This window comes from Peromyscus californicus, unplaced genomic scaffold, assembly GCF_007827085.1.
Source record: "Peromyscus californicus insignis strain IS unplaced genomic scaffold, ASM782708v3 Scaffold_9__1_contigs__length_137607984, whole genome shotgun sequence".
Classification (NCBI taxonomy): Eukaryota; Metazoa; Chordata; class Mammalia; order Rodentia; family Cricetidae; genus Peromyscus; species Peromyscus californicus.
In genome coordinates, this window is record NW_026294617.1 from 82,037,159 (window position 1) to 82,053,922 (window position 16,764).

At 42.2% G+C, this 16,764-nt stretch overlaps 1 protein-coding gene across 8 annotated transcripts in view; it reads left to right on the top strand.

Moving 5' to 3' along the window:
- Positions 1-16,764, top strand: part of Phtf1 (putative homeodomain transcription factor 1) — a 48,923-nt gene that overhangs the window by 18,640 nt on the left and 13,519 nt on the right. For 5 of the 8 annotated variants that reach the window (XM_052730278.1, XM_052730279.1, XM_052730280.1 and 2 more), the window contains 10 exons: positions 962-1,118; positions 3,205-3,339; positions 4,398-4,560; positions 6,828-7,001; positions 7,110-7,199; positions 9,426-9,647; positions 12,040-12,168; positions 12,987-13,259; positions 14,212-14,343; positions 14,813-14,899. In XM_052730278.1, coding sequence (XP_052586238.1) covers positions 962-1,118; positions 3,205-3,339; positions 4,398-4,560; positions 6,828-7,001; positions 7,110-7,199; positions 9,426-9,647; positions 12,040-12,168; positions 12,987-13,259; positions 14,212-14,343; positions 14,813-14,899 — 1,562 coding nt within the window. Of the gene's footprint in view, positions 1-961; positions 1,119-3,204; positions 3,340-4,397; positions 4,561-6,827; positions 7,002-7,109; positions 7,200-9,425; positions 9,648-12,039; positions 12,169-12,986; positions 13,260-14,211; positions 14,344-14,812; positions 14,900-16,764 lie in introns of those variants that run through there. The other 3 variants (XM_052730281.1, XM_052730284.1, XM_052730285.1) reach the window with 3 other exon arrangements.

Consider the following 16,764-nt stretch of genomic DNA (forward strand, 5'->3'; position numbering starts at 1 on the left):
CTTGCTTTCTAGAGTTTATAGAGAATCTATCTGTATTCACAAATCAGCAGGGATGTAGTTAGTGAATACTCTGCTGTTATCATGTTGGAGTTAGGGTTCTCTTTGAAATTCAGCCTTGGTAAGAATTTGTAGAAGATTCATCCAACAAGGATCTTTGTCCATTGAGTTAGTGCTAACTTTTTCTCCACCAGCAACTAACTCTCAGTAACATGAGAGTTACCATACATTAAAGGTTAGAACTATAAAATTGTCTGTAGTGGAAAGTTCTATAGATAATTTTGATATTACCCTAGTTTTCATTTTTATTTATTTGAAAATCTCATATACACAATGAAAAGAAACAATATAACATGGTAGTTAATTCCTGGGTTCAAATCCCAGCTTTGGTAGTTGCTTTACAGATATCCTTGGGCCTTGGGAAATACTTTTCCTTTGAATTGAATATTATTCAGAACTGTCTTCTTTGGAGCTAGAGAGATGACTCAGCAGTTAAGAGCACTTGCTGCTCTTCCAGGGGACCCAGGTTCAGTTTCCAGCACTCATGTTGGGCAGCTCACAACTACCTGTAACTCCAGCTTCGGGGGATCTGACACACACACAGACACACACACAGACACACACACACAGTCTCTTTCTCTCTCTCTCTTACAAATAAGTAAAAATAAATCTTAAAACTCCTAAAACTGTCTGCAGCATATGGCATCTGGTTATCCTGTGGTGGGAGCTCATTAGGGATGTCTGGATTATCATGCTACCAGTTTGCAAAATACTTCCAGTAGGTTGTTTTTCACTTACCCAGTAATCTGTGACTTTAATTTTTACTCAGTTAATGTCCAAGTGCATGATATTCTAGGAAATTATTTACTTTTATTAGTTCTTTTAGAAATGACAGCTTGTGGAAGCAGCATGTACAGTTACTAGAGTATGCTTTTTAATGCTTTGCATTTTCAATCCTCTACAGTCACAGCGATCGTGTTGTATCTCATGATGCCTATTGTGAACGTGAGTGAAGTGCTTGGACCGTTGTGCCTTATGCTCCTCATGGGAACTGTCCACTGTCAGATCGTGTCGACTCAGATAACGAGGCCATCAGGAAACAATGGCAGTAGGAGAAGAAGGTAAGGGAGAGGTTGACTGGAGCTTCCTTTTTGTTGCATATTTGACTTACAAATGAATGCTGTTCTCTTTTCCCCTCATGCTAAGAAGCCAGATTAACTTTTTAGTTTCATGTGACCTTTTTTGCACTCAGTACAGTATGTTTAAAAGGAAAATTACTACTTTTTGTTGACATTTATTTTAATGTTTTATTCAAACATTATTTTGAAATGTTTTATTTCAAAACCAGTAATGGTTTTGAAAAAGCACATTCTCTGGCTGAGGTATAGATATATAAGTGTAGGACACTTACCTAATATGAACATGTGTGAGGCCCTGGGTTCAGTCTGCACCCTCCTATGAGAAGAGAGAGAAGAGGCAAAGGAAAGGGAGAGAAACATTCTCTCTCTCCTTTTCCTTTCTTTCCTTTCCTTTTCTTTTCTTCTTTCTTTCTTCCCTCCTTCCTTCCTTCCTTCCTTCCTTCCTTCCTTCCTTCCTTCCTTCCTTCCTTCCTTCCTTTCTTTCTTTCTTTCTTTTCTTTCTTTCTTTCTTCTTTTTCCTTTTTGATTTTTCAAGGCAGGTTGTAGCCCTAGCTGTACTAGAACTTGATCTGTAGACCAGGCTGTCCTTAAACTAAGAGATCTGCCTGTGTCTGCCTCCCAAGTGCCGAGATCAAAGGTGTGTGCCACCACTGCCCAGCTGAGAAACATTCTCTTTATAATTCGACTGGTGGTGGTGTATGGTGGTGCACACCTTTAATCCCAGCACTGGGGAGGCAGAGGCAGGCGGATCTCTGAGTTTAAGGCCAGCCTAGTTTACAGAGAGAGCTCCAGGACAGCTAAGACTACACAGAGAAAGAAACTCTGTCTCAAGAAACAAACAACGACAACAAAAAAATTGTGAAAATTTACTATGGATAAGGATTACAGCACATTGGGTTAACACTGCCAACATTTTGACCTGTTTTTCAAAAAGAATGTGTAATTGAAACCTGGCCTTATGGTACATGCTATATCTTAGCACATGGAAAGCAGAGACAGGAAGATTGCTTCAGGTTTGAGGCCAGTCTGGTCTGTGTAATGAGTTCCAGGCCAACCTGACTTATAGTAAGAACCTATCTTAAAGGCTGGAGAGATGGCTCAGAGGTTAAGAGCACTGACTGCTCTCCCAAAGGTCCTGAGTTCAATTCCCAGCAACTACATGGTGGCTCATAACCATCTGTAATGAGATCTGGTGCCCTCTTCTGGGCTGCACTCAGACATGCTATATAGATAATAAATAAATAAATCTTTAAAAAAAAAAAAAAGAACCTGTCTTAAAAACAAAATACAACACCCCAAGCCAATTTTTTGATTGTTGAGCTATGGACTCTGTTAGACTTGTGTTGATTGTGTGGTGGTATATGCGGTTTGGAGTGGTGCCATTCTCTTAGTAGGCTCAGTGTCAGCTTCCAGGTTGTTTGCTCTTTCCTCAGACTATTTCTAGATTTCTTTACTTAGGCAACTAATAAATAAGACATTGACATTGGGTTCAGTGAATTTCAACAAGTTTATTTTTCAATGTATTTTTAGAACATTTGCTTTTAAAGAGATTCCCTATAAATTTAGTATTTTCTAAAGTAATCAGTCACTGGGCTGTGTCTCATTGATTTATTGGGGGGGTGTCTACAACAGAATCGGGTCATAGTTGTGAATCATTTAACAATGTAGAATGTTAATGGGAATGATAGGTGCCATTACTGGTTGTTTCCTGATTAAATGTGCTGGTGGGTAGACAGCTAATGTACATGGAGAGAAATGCTATCATCGGGCTGGTGTGGAGGGTGCCTGAGGAGGCTCATGGCCACACATTGATACTCTTTTCTGTTCCTCCTCTGGACTGTAGTTCCATTTCTTCAGTGGCTGAACAAAGTGATAGCGTAGGACTTTGATCTTGAATCTGCTTTGTCCTTAAATCAGAAATGTCCTATAGTCGTTTGTCCTTGGTGTAGGAGGCTAACTATGTTTGATTTCAGGAAATAGTCTGTTAGCATAATTTTCTGAAGGTTTATTATGGGCATAAATAGAAAAGGTCTTGAATAATCTAAAATTATTGAAATATTTTTTGTAGAAAATTACGAAAAACTGTAAATGGTGATGGGAGCCGAGACAATGGAACTAACTCCCCTGATAAAGTCAGAGCCGTAGAAACTCTGGAATCTGCACCCAGTGTTGGTGGGTTTTGGGGGACTCTCTTTGGCAACAGGTGGGAGTCTCTTTTATTGGAATTTGTACTTGATTTTGTGTTCACCTTAGTGTTTGCAGGATCTGTATCATGATTGGCCATAAATGTAAAGAGTGTGAGCTTGGTGTGATAGTTCTGTGATTTCTAAGCATTCTAGAAAGACTTGCTTACTCAGACTATTATCTCCACCATCTTTCATGTTACTTATAAAACTAGTAATCTACTCTCAGCGTTTCATTGCATTTGATTTTAATGGCTTTTTAGACCATGATTGCAAAAAGCCCTCTGAAAGGCTAAAAGGCCTTAGCCAACATTTGACAGAAAGGAGAATTTGAAAAAGATGGGGCTTCTTAGAGCTGATGCCCATGAGGAATGGGGTGCAGTGAGAAACCTGATGTTGATGGGCTATAGGATAGAAAGACAAATGGATTAAAGACACACTATAACTCATTTTTAATTATGCAGGTCATAAGAGTACCTGTTTGATGACTCAGGCACTTGTTTTTTCTTATATTAAGGATGGTGAATTAAATAAAGCTCTTTTTTGAAGGTGAAGTATGTTCACACATTGTTTTAAAGATGTATTTACTTCCCTTGGTGAAGTGTTTGAGTTATGCTGGATAGTGTGCAGTCTGTGTCCTAGGTGATTGTCATAGTCAGGAAGGGAGTAGTAGGAAGGTCAAGTCACAGTACAATAGACTCATTCTGGGTTATTGTATTCTGGTATGTAGCTTAGCAGATGGAGTAAGGGGTAAGGTATTCTGGGCTTTGAAGCATGGTTAGTGTTTAGGACAGTGAATAGAAGAGAGGCAGGTACTGTGAGGTGCATGGATGGGCAGGATGAGATAGAAGTGGGTATTCCCCTGGAGAGGTGAGCCGAGAGAGATTCATCTTTATGAGTGAGTGAATAATCTGCCTTTGAATACCTTTCACAAGCTAGAGGTCTGAACAATACAATTTCTGAATTTTCTTGACTTTCAGAGTAATACATTGTACTCCAGAGAAGAAAGTTTCATTTCATGAAAAATATTGCTCTCAGAAAAGTAATTAGTAACATTTTTTTCTTTTTAAATAAATAGGATTAAAAGGGTGAAATTAGTATCTAACAAAGGGACTGAAACTGAAAAAGACTCAGGCTGTCTTCTCCATCCTATCATTAAGAAGAGACAGGGTCGACCAGAGATCAGAATGTGGCAAGCAAGAGAGAAAGCGAAGGTTTCGGATGGAGAAAAGTGCCGTAGGGTAAGATCTAGATGGCTGTAACAGTATCTTTTTTGTCCTATGTAAAGTTTTTCTGTTCTGAGACTGTGTTAGAAACGCAAACTAGATACCCATAGGTGTGAAAGTTTGTCAACAAACTGTAAGTAAAGCCACTGGTTGTGAACAAGGAAATACTATAAGCAGACGGGAGCTTATGCGCCAGGAGGAGACCTTACTGAGTCTGCTACTCAGCAGCCTTCATGGTGGGTGGGCAGGTCGAAAAAACCAGAGCAGTGTAGAGGAACCTTGTTTTTTCTAGAGGCAGTGGTCGGTTTAGTAAAGCACTTGGGAAACTTCTCGATTTAGTACAGGTGGATTGTTCTGTGTCTAAAACTACACATTTTTGTTTTGTCGTTTTGAAATGTTTTCTCAGCCTTGAGCTGAGGCATTTAATCTAATACTTTATTAAGGTTTATTCCTGAGCATTTTATTATTTTTAAAATACAGTATTTTTTATTCTTTGAGGAGTTGATGTGTATACATGATGTATTTCGAGTATATCTAACCCCTCCCTATCTGCTGGACCTCCCCCTCCCCATTTCCCTCCTAGCTTTATGTCATCCTCATCGTCCCGTCCCCTTCTTCTTCTGTAACCCACTGAGTCCAGTTAGTGCTGCCAGTATGAACATGGGTGTAGGCCATCCTCTGGCACGTGGGTAACATACCAGAGACCACAGCCCTAAAGCAAACAGACTCTTCTTTCCAGCAGCCATCGTCTGCCAGCAGCTCTGCAGCTAGTGAGGAGGTCTTGGGAGTCCCTCCCATGTCATGCTGGACTGTTGACTGTTTTGATCTTGTGCAGGCGCCACAGCTGCTGTGAGTTAATGAGGAGAGTGTTCCTGTCATGTCCAGAAGACACTGTTTTGCAGCAGTCCTCTCTGACGGCTGGTTCTTAGACTTCCTGCCTTCTCTTCACCAATGTTCCCTGAGCCTTGAGGGGAGGGTGGTGTGATACAGATGTTTCATTTTTGGCTGTACATTTCATAGACACTTACTCTGTAATTTGACCAGGTGTGAGTCTTTATTAACAGATGTCCATTGGAAAAAGAAGCTTCTCTGATGAGTACTGATAGCTTTTCTAATCTAGGGTACAAAGATAGATTTTAGAAGGCAATTTGATACTGTGTCCATTTAGGGAAATTTAAGGGCCTATGAGCTTCCCAACTATGGAATTTTGGCCATAGGTTTATAGCACTAGGCAAGAATTCTCTTCTGTGGAGTGGGCTTTAAATTCAATCAGAAAGCAATAGGTTGCTCCCATAACATTCATGCCAGCATTGCACCAGTAGGCAAATCTTGCAAAACCAGTTATTGTAGTTCACAGGGCTCACAGCTGAATAAGACTCTTGATGACTTTTCTCTCTTGGAAGCCTACATAGCACCTTCTGGTGCTGTGAGCTAGTCAACAGGAGTAAGCTTCCAGATCAGTACCTGCTTGATTTCTCCAAGTCCTGTGACCAAAGTGTGTTGTTTCTTTAGCAGTAGAGTCCAACCATCAAGTTCTGGTGTGCCACCAAGAGTAATGGCAATAGCATGTCTTGTTTTGGGTGTCTCTGGGAAAGCTCCCCCCACAACAACAACTTGAAGGGAGAGGTGTGTCAAACCTGGCACTGGGCTCTTTGTTGATGAGAACCTATGGCTTCTGGGAGGTGTATGAACCTCCTTGTGAATGATAACTCCATTTAAGCTCATTCATATCAACAAAATTGGTTATTCTTTCAGGATGCTTATAACAGGTTTCTGTATAGCTTTTCCAGATGTCTTTGGAAATACTTATCCCTCATCCTACTCCTCTGTCCCATCCTCTCGTTATTCTCGTATTTATTAAGCCATCATTGCAGTGAGGCATTGTTCTAAGTGCCTGACAAGTACAAACTGACTTCCTTGTTTACAACAACCCTATGAGGTAGGTCCTGTCTGTCATCATGACTTCCAGAGGAGGGAACTGAACCTCAGTTTTAATTGCATGGCTAGTACGCAGAAGAGCTGTGGTTCAGGCAGAGTTTGACCTGAGCCTGTGCAGTGACGTGTCATCATACTGCCCCTCATTTAGGCTGCTGAGTTTCAAGTACACAGTTTTCTTAATTTTGAAATTGTTAAAAATGTTTACACCAAGTAATAAGTAGACTTGTTAGTTTGGGTTTCATCCTTTCATCTCTTGGGAACTTTTCTGTGAATTTTGCTTTTACGTGGGCAACTTCCTGGAGTGTTTTTTGCTGTTCTTTGTGAGATACTGCTTGTCTTTGCAGGAGGCTTACAGGCGTTTGGGAAATGGGATTTCAGATGATCTGTCAAGTGAGGAGGACGGCGAAGCACGGACACAGATGATATTACTGCGTAGGAGTGTGGAAGGGGCGTCCAGTGACAATGGTTGTGAAGTGAAGACTAGAAAATCCATACTGTCAAGGCACCTCGACTCTCAGGTAAGTTTTACTTTTGTCTACAGAAGCATGGATGGTAACTCTAAAAACATTGAATAGTAGCAAGATATTGACATGCTTTCCTGTTGTTTGTTGATTTGATTTTGGCAGGTAAAGAAAACCACGACAAGGTGGTGTCATATAGTACGGGATTCCGATAGTCTGGCTGAATCAGAATTTGAATCGGCAGCTTTCAGCCAGGTAAAGCATCCTTTTGTAAGAGCAGACTTTGAGGTGTCTTCTTGTGTGCAATGACTTTTATCTATTCTTTTCTTTTGGTTTTGTGAAGTTTGTATTTAGTTCGATTTCAGTTCTGTCAGCTCAATTTGAGATAACTGCTCACCCCTAGAAAGGAAATGTTTTTCTTTTTTTTTTTCCCCCTAATCTTAAAGGTATCAAAGATAGGCTGGAGAGATGGCTCAGTGACTGAGAGTACTTCCCGATCTTTCAGAGGACCTAGGTTTAATTCCCAGCACCCACATAGTGGCTTGCAACCATCCAGAACTCCAGTTCTAGGGCTCTCTTGCCCTGACTGACCTCTGTCGGCATCAGGGTACCAGGCATGCATGTGAGGCACATACATTCATATAGTCAGAACACTTATACATATAAAATAAGTAAATCTTTAGATGTGTCATAGTTGATGCTCAGGAGGACAGTTATTTTGGGCATGGAGATGGTTCTGTTGGTAAGATGCGTGCCTCATAAGCATGGGACCTGAATTTAATCCCCAGAATCCATGTTAAAAAGAAAAAGCTAGGCATGGTGGCACATCTTTGCAATGCCAGCAACAGCGAGGCAGAGACAGGTGCGTTTCTGGGACTCTCTGGTCACACATGCAAGCATACATACACAGAGGGAAAGGGATGGAGGGAGGGAAGGAGGAAGGGAGGGAGGAAGGGAGGGAGAGAGAGAGAGAGAGAGAGAGAGAGAGAGAGAGAGAGAGAGAGAGACTCAGTTTTTAAATATTTTTAAAGACTTATTTATGTGTGTAAGTGTTTTGTTCGTATGTGTGACTTTGCACCATGTGTGTGCCTGCAGATGTCATAAAAGAGTGTCAGATCCCTTGGAACTGGAGTTAGGAGCTGCCATGTGGGTGCTGGGAATCCAACTTCCATCCTCTGCAAGAACAAGTACTCTTAACCATTGCGCCATCTCTCCAGCCTGGTTCTTAAGTGCCATGGTTACTTAATCCTCATTTGGCATATGGAATTTTATCTTAAGTGGGGTTGACATGTCTGAAGACAGACTTTAGCAGAGGGACCTCTAAAAGACAGGATATGTGAAGAGTTTGATTTTGAGAATGCAGGACCATATTTGAATGTGATCTTCATAGGTGAGCATAGTTAGATGGTAGTGGTTTTGCTGTGTTTGACCAGGCAATTGGGGTCATGGAAAAAGTTTCATATTTCTGTTTGTACTGCTAGGGTATCTCTGCTTTTCTCTGCCTTGTTATTTTTGAACATATTGGCTGAGCCCTGGACAAAACAAGCTCTTTTGTCAAGCTCACAGTGTCTCAAAAGGCTTAGCCAGGCCAGCTGGGCAGGTCCTCAGGGTGTATGTCCAGGAATCACTCACCACATAGCATATCTAAGTTGAATAGTTGAATGTTTTGCTAGTAGCTACTTAGAATTTTTTTAAAGTCCTGCTTTGCCAGGTGTGTTAGGAGTCTCTAAAGGAACAGAACTGATAGTGTGCATACATAATACATGCATATATATGTATATTTGTACATGTAGATATATGTATATATATTCATGTATATGTATGTATGTATATATACACTATATACACACATATATGTTACATTGGGGATTTATTAGACTGGCTTACAGGCTGTGGTCTGAGTAGTTCATCAGTGACTTGTCTCATGACAGAAAGGCTGAGAATCTAGTGGTTGTTTGGTCCACATGGCTGGATGACTCAGCAGTCCCTGGTTGGTGTTGGAATCTAAGGAAGACTGGAGGGCTTTCTGGTCTTCCATCTGTGTTGGAATCCTGAAGAAGTTGGATTTAAGACCAGGTGCAGCAATAGGATAGATGGACTTGACGTGAGAGTGAAAAGTAGGCAAAGGGCAAAGCTCCCCTTCCGTGTCCTTTTACCTAGGCTGCCATCAGATGATGTGGCCCAGACTTAGGGTGAGTCCTCCTGCTTCAAACCATCTGATTAAGAAAAGCCCTCATAGGAGGGCACAGCAGCTTGGGTTTTAGTTGATTCCACATGTAATCAAGCTGACAACCAAGATTAGTCATCATCCACAGTCATTGGAGTTTGGCATTTAAGCATTAAGATGCATTATCATAAAGCCTTGGAAATTAATAAATACATTACGGTCAACTTAAAAAAGCCTGCCAGCCCTTGCAGAATGATTTGTTTTAATATAACTTTTAAATATATGTATTTTCCCTTTTTTGTTTTCCTTTAAAGGGTTCTAGGTCCGGTGTGAGTGTTGGCTCTCGGAGCCTTAACTTGTCAAGAAGAGACTCAGAAAGCACCCGCCATGACTCAGAGACCGAGGATATGTTATGGGATGACCTTCTCCATGGCCCAGAGTGCCGGTCATCTGTCACCAGTGACAGTGAGGGGACTCATGTAAACACCCTTCATTCAGGGACCAAACGTGACCCCAAAGAAGATGTTTTTCAGCAGGTACATGAGGACAGTGATTAAAATATTGTGCTAGTTAATGTGTTTGCTAACTTGACAAAAACTACAGTCACCTAGGAAGAGGGAACCTCAGTTGTGGAATTGCCTCTATTGGATTGGTCTGTGGGCAAGTCTGGGGGACATTTTCTTGATTGCTTATTGATGTGGGAGGGTACTGTGAGCTGTGCCATTCCTGGGCTGGTAGGACTGGGCTATGTAAGAAAGGTATCTGAGCAAGCCAGGAAGTAGCATTCCTGTGTGGTTTCTGCTTTATTTCTTACTGTGAATCCCTGCTCTGACTTCCCTCAGTGATGGACTGTGACCTGGGAGTTGTAAGATGAGATAAACTCTTTCCTTCCCAAGTTGCTTTTGGTCAGTGTTTTACCATGGCAACAGAAACAGAACTAGAGCAGATAGCTGATACTTACAACATACTCAGCATTTGTCAGCCACTGTACCATGTTACTGAACTTTGCAGCAGTCTTATAAGGGTTCTGTTGTCATCCCCAGTTTAGAGATGGGGAAATGGAGCATAGCTCATAAGAGAGGATGTTGAGAACTTGAGAACACTCTGCAGTTGCCTTGGCCTGAATTCTCTTCATAATACTTGCTTGTTTTCCTTCAGATGATCTCTACTGTTCCTTTTCTCTGAGTGGCATTGTTTGACTGGTACTCTGTTTTATGGTTTATTGAATTTCATATTTCATAAAAATTATACAGCAATGGTATTGCTTGCTTCTCTGCTAAGCACAAATCAAGTGACACTTTGGATCTCAGGTTTGATTTTAGTCTAGAATCATAGATTCCTTAGAAGATACTTGACTCATTCTACATCTGTAGAATTTATTTTTAACCATTTGTCATGTGTTGAAGTAGTTTTAGGAAGAGTGTGAAGAAGCTAGTGTGATGCACGACAAGAGTGTGGCCAGTGCTCCTCTGCTGCAGCCCCAGAGCTAGTGCGTGTATGGCCACATTGATGGTGGGTAGAAAGATTAGCAGTTGGTTCTCGGGGCAGTCTCATGGATGGCTAATAATCCCTCTTCAGTTTTTATGCTATTACCTGACTCTTTCCAAACTGCCTCTAAATTGCCTTGAAAGTAGCAATGAGTATGGTTTTGTTTTTGTTTTTGTTTTTCCTTTTCATTGACTTGCCATTGAAGACATGGAAAAGGTTTGGCATTTATGTTTGGACTGCTGGGGAGCAGTCATTTGTTTACTTGTTCTAACACAGCTTCATCCCTTACCTGTTTGGCACATGTGCTCTGTAACTCAGCTGACCTCCTGCTGGTGTTTGAAGCACCAGCCCACATGTGCCTCTGGACCTTTGCACACAGTGTCTTCGTCTGGGAAGTACCTTTGCTCTGTGACTTACCCTTTTCATTTTCCAGACAGGTCTTGATTGAAGTGCTGGGCTCCTTTTGGAATCCTTTCCTGTGCACTCCTCAAGTCTACTCTCCTTCCCTTAGAATGCTGTCCAGTGACTTTAATTATGTCTCCTTTAGTAGTCTCTAAGCTACTAGATAGCAAGGCCGTGTGTCCTTTTGCCCTGTAGCTCAGGATAGCCTGACATTTGCTATGTAGCCCAGTTTGGCCTCAAGCTTTCTATCCTGCTTCTTCAGCCTCCTGAGCACTAAGATTACAGGCATGTGCTGCTACAGTGTGTCCTGTCTTCAAGCATGGTCTGCAGCAGGCACTTCATAAGTATTTACTGGATATAGTAAATGCATCAGTAAAATCAGTAAATGCTCATCATCTTTTTGTGGTAGAAAAAGAAACCATCCATATGTGCTCCCCTTCTAGCAGATACCTACTGTGTGCTCCTGTTCTAAAAGTTTCACTGTAGTTTGTGGGCACAATGATACAGATGATACACTTTCTGATTTCAGAGCAAAATCGGGCTCAAGGGTGTGGTGAGGACCAGTTGGAGAAAAGGCTCCTGAAGTGATAACTGTCAATGAGACAGTCTTAGCAGAGGAGGGTGGGAGCTGTTGTCATGGTGACCATCACTTCTGTCTTTGGGCCATTATGCTTTTCCCTGTCCTAAAGACCTCAGAACATCCCAGTTGTTTGTATGGCCTCTAAGGCTCTAGGCCCCTTTCCCTCCCCACTTCCTGCTACTCCCAGTGCAGTCGGTGGCTCTAGAGGTGCTTAATACCATGTCAACACATCATGTGCCCTTCATACCTTTAGAGAGGCAGTGACCTTGCACATCCTGGATCCTAGCTCTCTAGGCGAGACCACCACACAAGTAGTTCTTGGAGTGATAGGTTTTGAGATAGAGAATGAATGTATGATGAAACTGAACACTGGATTCTGGGAGCTGGATCGAAGGAGAGAAGAACTAACAGAGGAAAGATGGAGTGGATGGAAACTGTTTTCTATCTTTTCTTCCTAGAATCATTTATTCTGGCTTCAGAATTCAAGTCCTGCCTCTGAGCGAGTTAGTGCAATAATCTGGGAAGGAAACGAGTGTAAAAAGATGGACATGTCTGTGTTGGAGATAAGCGGCATCATCATGAGCAGGGTAAGAGTGCATGCTTCTGCGTTCTTGAAAAAAGCACTCAGAATGGGCTGTTCAGTAATTTATTTAACGTTGCTGGCTGGTTTTATGTCAACTTGTCCCAAGCTAGAGTCATCTGAGAGAAGGGAACCTCCATTAAGAAAATGCTCCCAGAAGATCCTGGAAATGCTGGAGGGCATTTTCTTAGTGATCATTGGGGGAGGGCCCAGCTTATGGAGGGTGGGTGCCATCCCTGGCATGGTGGTCCTGGGTTCTGTAAGAAAGCAGGATGAGCAAGCCATGGAGAGCAAACCAGTAAGCCGCACCCCTCCATGGCCTCTGCATCAGCTCCTGCCTCTAGGTTCCTGCCCTGTTTGAGTTCCTGTCCTGACTTCCTTCAGTGAAGGACTATTACTTGGAAGTATAAGGGGAAGTAAACCCTTACTTTCCCAACTTGCTTTTGGTCATGGTCATTATTTCATCACAGCAATAGTAACCCTAATTAAGACAACTTGTAACTTCAATTTGGAAACAGATTTTGAAGTAGTTTTTCGTTGGAGGACTTTACACTTTGTACCATTAGACTTTACACTTTGTACCTTACTGACTGAAATCGAGTTTGTGGCTAGGCATGAGCGTTCACATCATCCCCTCTTTGGTACTGGAGATTGAAACCAGGGCCTCTCATGTGCTTTGCTCTAACGCCAGGCCAAGTCTTTCTGTCATCTTACGTGTATTCCTTTTAAGATTCATCTTTAACATTCAAAATAGTATTTGATAAATACTTTTGGTAAATCCCTTTCCCTGTGTAGTACTGATGGAGATTTTAAATTGGGTTGTAGGTCAATGCATACCAGCAAGGAGTCGGCTATCAGATGCTGGGGAACGCCGTCACCATTGGCTTAGCATTTTTCCCGTTTTTATATCGACTTTTCCGAGAGAAGAGTTTTGATCAACTGAAGTCCATCTCAGCAGAGGAGGTCCTAACCCTCTTCTGTGGGGCACCGCCTGTCACACCTGTTGTTATTTTGTCTATAATTAATTTTTTTGAAAGACTGTGTCTTACTTGGATGTTTTTCTTCATGATGTGTGTGGCAGAGAGAACATACAAGCAGGTGAGTGGACGAACAGGCAGCCCTTGCCCCCTCTGCCTCTACTTGGCACTGCACCGAGTCATTTTGGTCCTTTGACTTGGAGACTTGTACATTTAATGTTCATACTGTTGACTATTTGAAAAACATGTTACAATCTGAAACCTTTAAAAATATTTAAATGTTCGGTTCTTTGGCAATTTCATACGTATAATATATTTGATCAACTCACTTGTTACCCTCTCTTATCTGCCAGACCCCCTTTTCTTCTCACCAGCTCTCCTTTCTGTTCTTATGTTTTTTTTTTTAAATGACCTGAGTTTTATTAGGTTGTTTGCCTGAGTGTGGGTGTGGAGTTATTAACGAGAGTGAGACAACTCAGCCGTCACAGCACAGATGACAGGCCCGTCCCCGGGCTCCATCTTGTGCCGGTCCTATGCAGCCAGAGTGCAGTAGCCATGTCTTCTGAAGTTTTGCTGAAGCCTGTATGTAGAAACAAGTGGTATATGTTGCTGACTGCTCAGCATCAGGACCTTGTATTTTATTCATAGCCTATGTAGTGTCAAAATCATAATATTTTTGTAAAAAATGGCCAAGTAAAGAAATGAACTGAAATCTGGTTAGTTATGGATTGAGGAGTTCCTGTATTGGAAATGTGCACAAGGAATATATCTGAATGGAAATACAAGGAGTCAGCTAGAATTGGGTATAAACATTAGAGGTTGTGAAAGTTAAGGATTCATTGAAAGTTCCAAAGAATATTCCTTGCTTGCATTGAGAACGTGCCGAGTTTGGAAGAAGTGCTTCATTGTGGGATAGGTGTTGAAGTGAACACTGCTATCCTAGGGAGCCACTGGATGAGAATTTTGATTTTGTTTAACACTTTAAATAAATCCCAGGAATACTATTGATGGTTATTGAACATGTACCCAGACAATATACATTTTACTTTGTGATTTTTTTCAATCTCCTTTAGAGATTTTTATTTGCAAAACTCTTCAGCCATATTACTTCTGCCAGGAAAGCCAGGAAATATGAAATACCTCATTTTAGACTCAAAAAGGTGGAGAACATTAAAATATGGTTATCGCTGCGCTCCTATCTGAAGGTAAGCTGTTTTGATTAACTCTGGAATGTTTGCAGTGCTATGGAAAACGTGTGCATTGATGATTCTGGCCACAGTTCATCTAAGTGTGGCTAAGTATTCGGGGATTTGTTACTGGCTCACAATTCAGCGGCTGACAGACTTGCTCAATGCCATGTGAGAAATGATATATAGAAAAGATAGTAGTGGTATCTAAGTTAAGGAAGAGAAAGAAAAAGAACTGTTGCCTAAGACAGAGCTAAGGATCACATGCTTTTCTGACTGGGAAAGATCCTAACTGAAAATACATTAATTTGGAAAACATGACTTTTAGTGTTTCAGGTTGATGCCTGAAATATGTTAAAATGCTATGTCAGAAATTTCTCCTATGCGTTTATTTTCACATGAATGTAGTACAACTCAAAGTGAATGGTGTGAGGGCTGTTGCTGTCTGACTGTATCCTAAAATGTTAACATGTGTCTTGCTCTACAGAGGCGGGGTCCACAGCGCTCAGTGGATGTGGTTGTGTCGTCTGTCTTCTTGCTGACACTCTCGATTGCTTTCATTTGTTGTGCACAGGTAAAGGTTTGGTGTCTGTTTTAATAGAAGGTGGAATTCTATGCAGTGCCCACTTGGTTCTAGAGCAGGCTGCTGTGTGCTCAAGTATATGTTTTAAATGTGTCTAAATTCCTTTTGATATTTTGGATACCTGCTATTATTTTTTTTTAACTTTTTGAAGTAGGAATGTTGAAGTCCTTTGAAAACTTTTAGATGATTTTAAATTGGTTGAGTTGGCAATTTTTTCTTTCATTTTTCTTTATTAAGGAGTTTTCTACTCATTCTGCATACCACCCACAGATCCCCTCTCCTCCCTCCTCCCACCCCCCAGCCCTCTCTCCCAAGCCACCCCACATCCCCACATCCCCCAAATCAAGGTCTCCCATGGGGAGTCAGCAGAGCCCAGCACACTGAGCCTAGACAGGTCCAAGCCCCTTCCCATTGCACCAAGGCTGTGCAAGGTGTCACACCACAGGCACCGGATTCCAGAAGCCTGCCCATAGACCAGGGACAGATCCCGATCTCCCTGCCTGGGTGCCCCCCAAACAGTTCGAGCCAAAAAACCATCTTACGTATCCAGAGGGCCTAGTCCAGTCCCATGGGGGCTCCACAGCCACTAGTCTACAGTTCATGGGCTTCCTCTAGTGTGGCCGGTCATCTCTGCACGTCCTCCCATCATGATCTCGATGTTCCCCGCCTGCAGAATCCCTCCTCTCTTTCATCGCTTGGATTCCTGGAGCTCAGTCTGGTGCCTGGCTGTGGATCTCTGCATCTGCCTCCATCAGTCACTGGACAAAGGCTCTATGATGACTGTTAGGGTATTCAGTAGATTGGTTACCAGAGTAGACCAGTCCAGGTACCCTCTAGACCACTGCCAAGCACTCCCAGGTGGGGTCATCCTTATGGATTCCTAAGAGCCTCCCCAGCACCCCGCCTCTTCCTATTCCCATGATGTCCTCATCTATCATGGTATCTCCCTTCCTGCCCTCCCACTCTGTCCCTGTTCCAGCTTGACCCTCCTATTTCCCTGTGTTCTCATGCCCCACTCCTTGCCCTCTGCCCCCCCCCCCCCCCCCCCACACACACACACCCAGTCTGCTCATGTAGATCTCATCCACTTCTCCTTCTCTGGGCCATCCATGTGTCCCTCCTAGGGTCTTTCCCTGTTAGCTAGCCTCTTTGGAGCTGTGGGTTGCAGTCTGGCCATCCCTTCCCTGACATCTAGTACCCACTTATGAGTGAGTACATACCATGTTTGTCCTTCTGAGTCTGGGTTACCTCACTCATGATGATACTTTCTAGTTCCATCCATTTGCCTGCAAATTTCATGATATCATTGCTTTTTATTGCTTTTAGTACTCCATTGAGTATATGTGCCACATTTTCTTTATCCATTCTTCAGTTGAGGGGCATCTAGGTTGTTTCCAGGTTCTTGCTATTACGAATAATGCTGATATGAACATAGTTGAGCATGTGTCCTCGTGGTGAGATTGAGCATTCCTTGGGTATGTGCCCAAGAGTGGTATAGCTGGGTCCTGAGGAAGACTTAGTCTCAATTTTCTGAGAAACTGGAGTTGGCAATTTTTGACTATAAAGTTGTCACACTGATAGTTGTAAGTAGTATTCTACTCACAGTCTTCCTTCAACGTTGTTAGCTCTCACTCTCGGGGACTGACCTTTCTCATTCATTAGGCTTCGGTGTCCTTGTTTTTAGCTGGTGGGCTATAATCCACTATCAGCTTGTTTTGCTCTCCGAATTGTCCCACATTTATCTTCTTTTTCAAGCACTTTTATTCTTTCTGTATTATAAGAAGCTACAGGCTTATCACATATCTCTCCAGCTGTTGAGTGGTAACTGCAGTGGACAGAGAACAGACTCACCTATT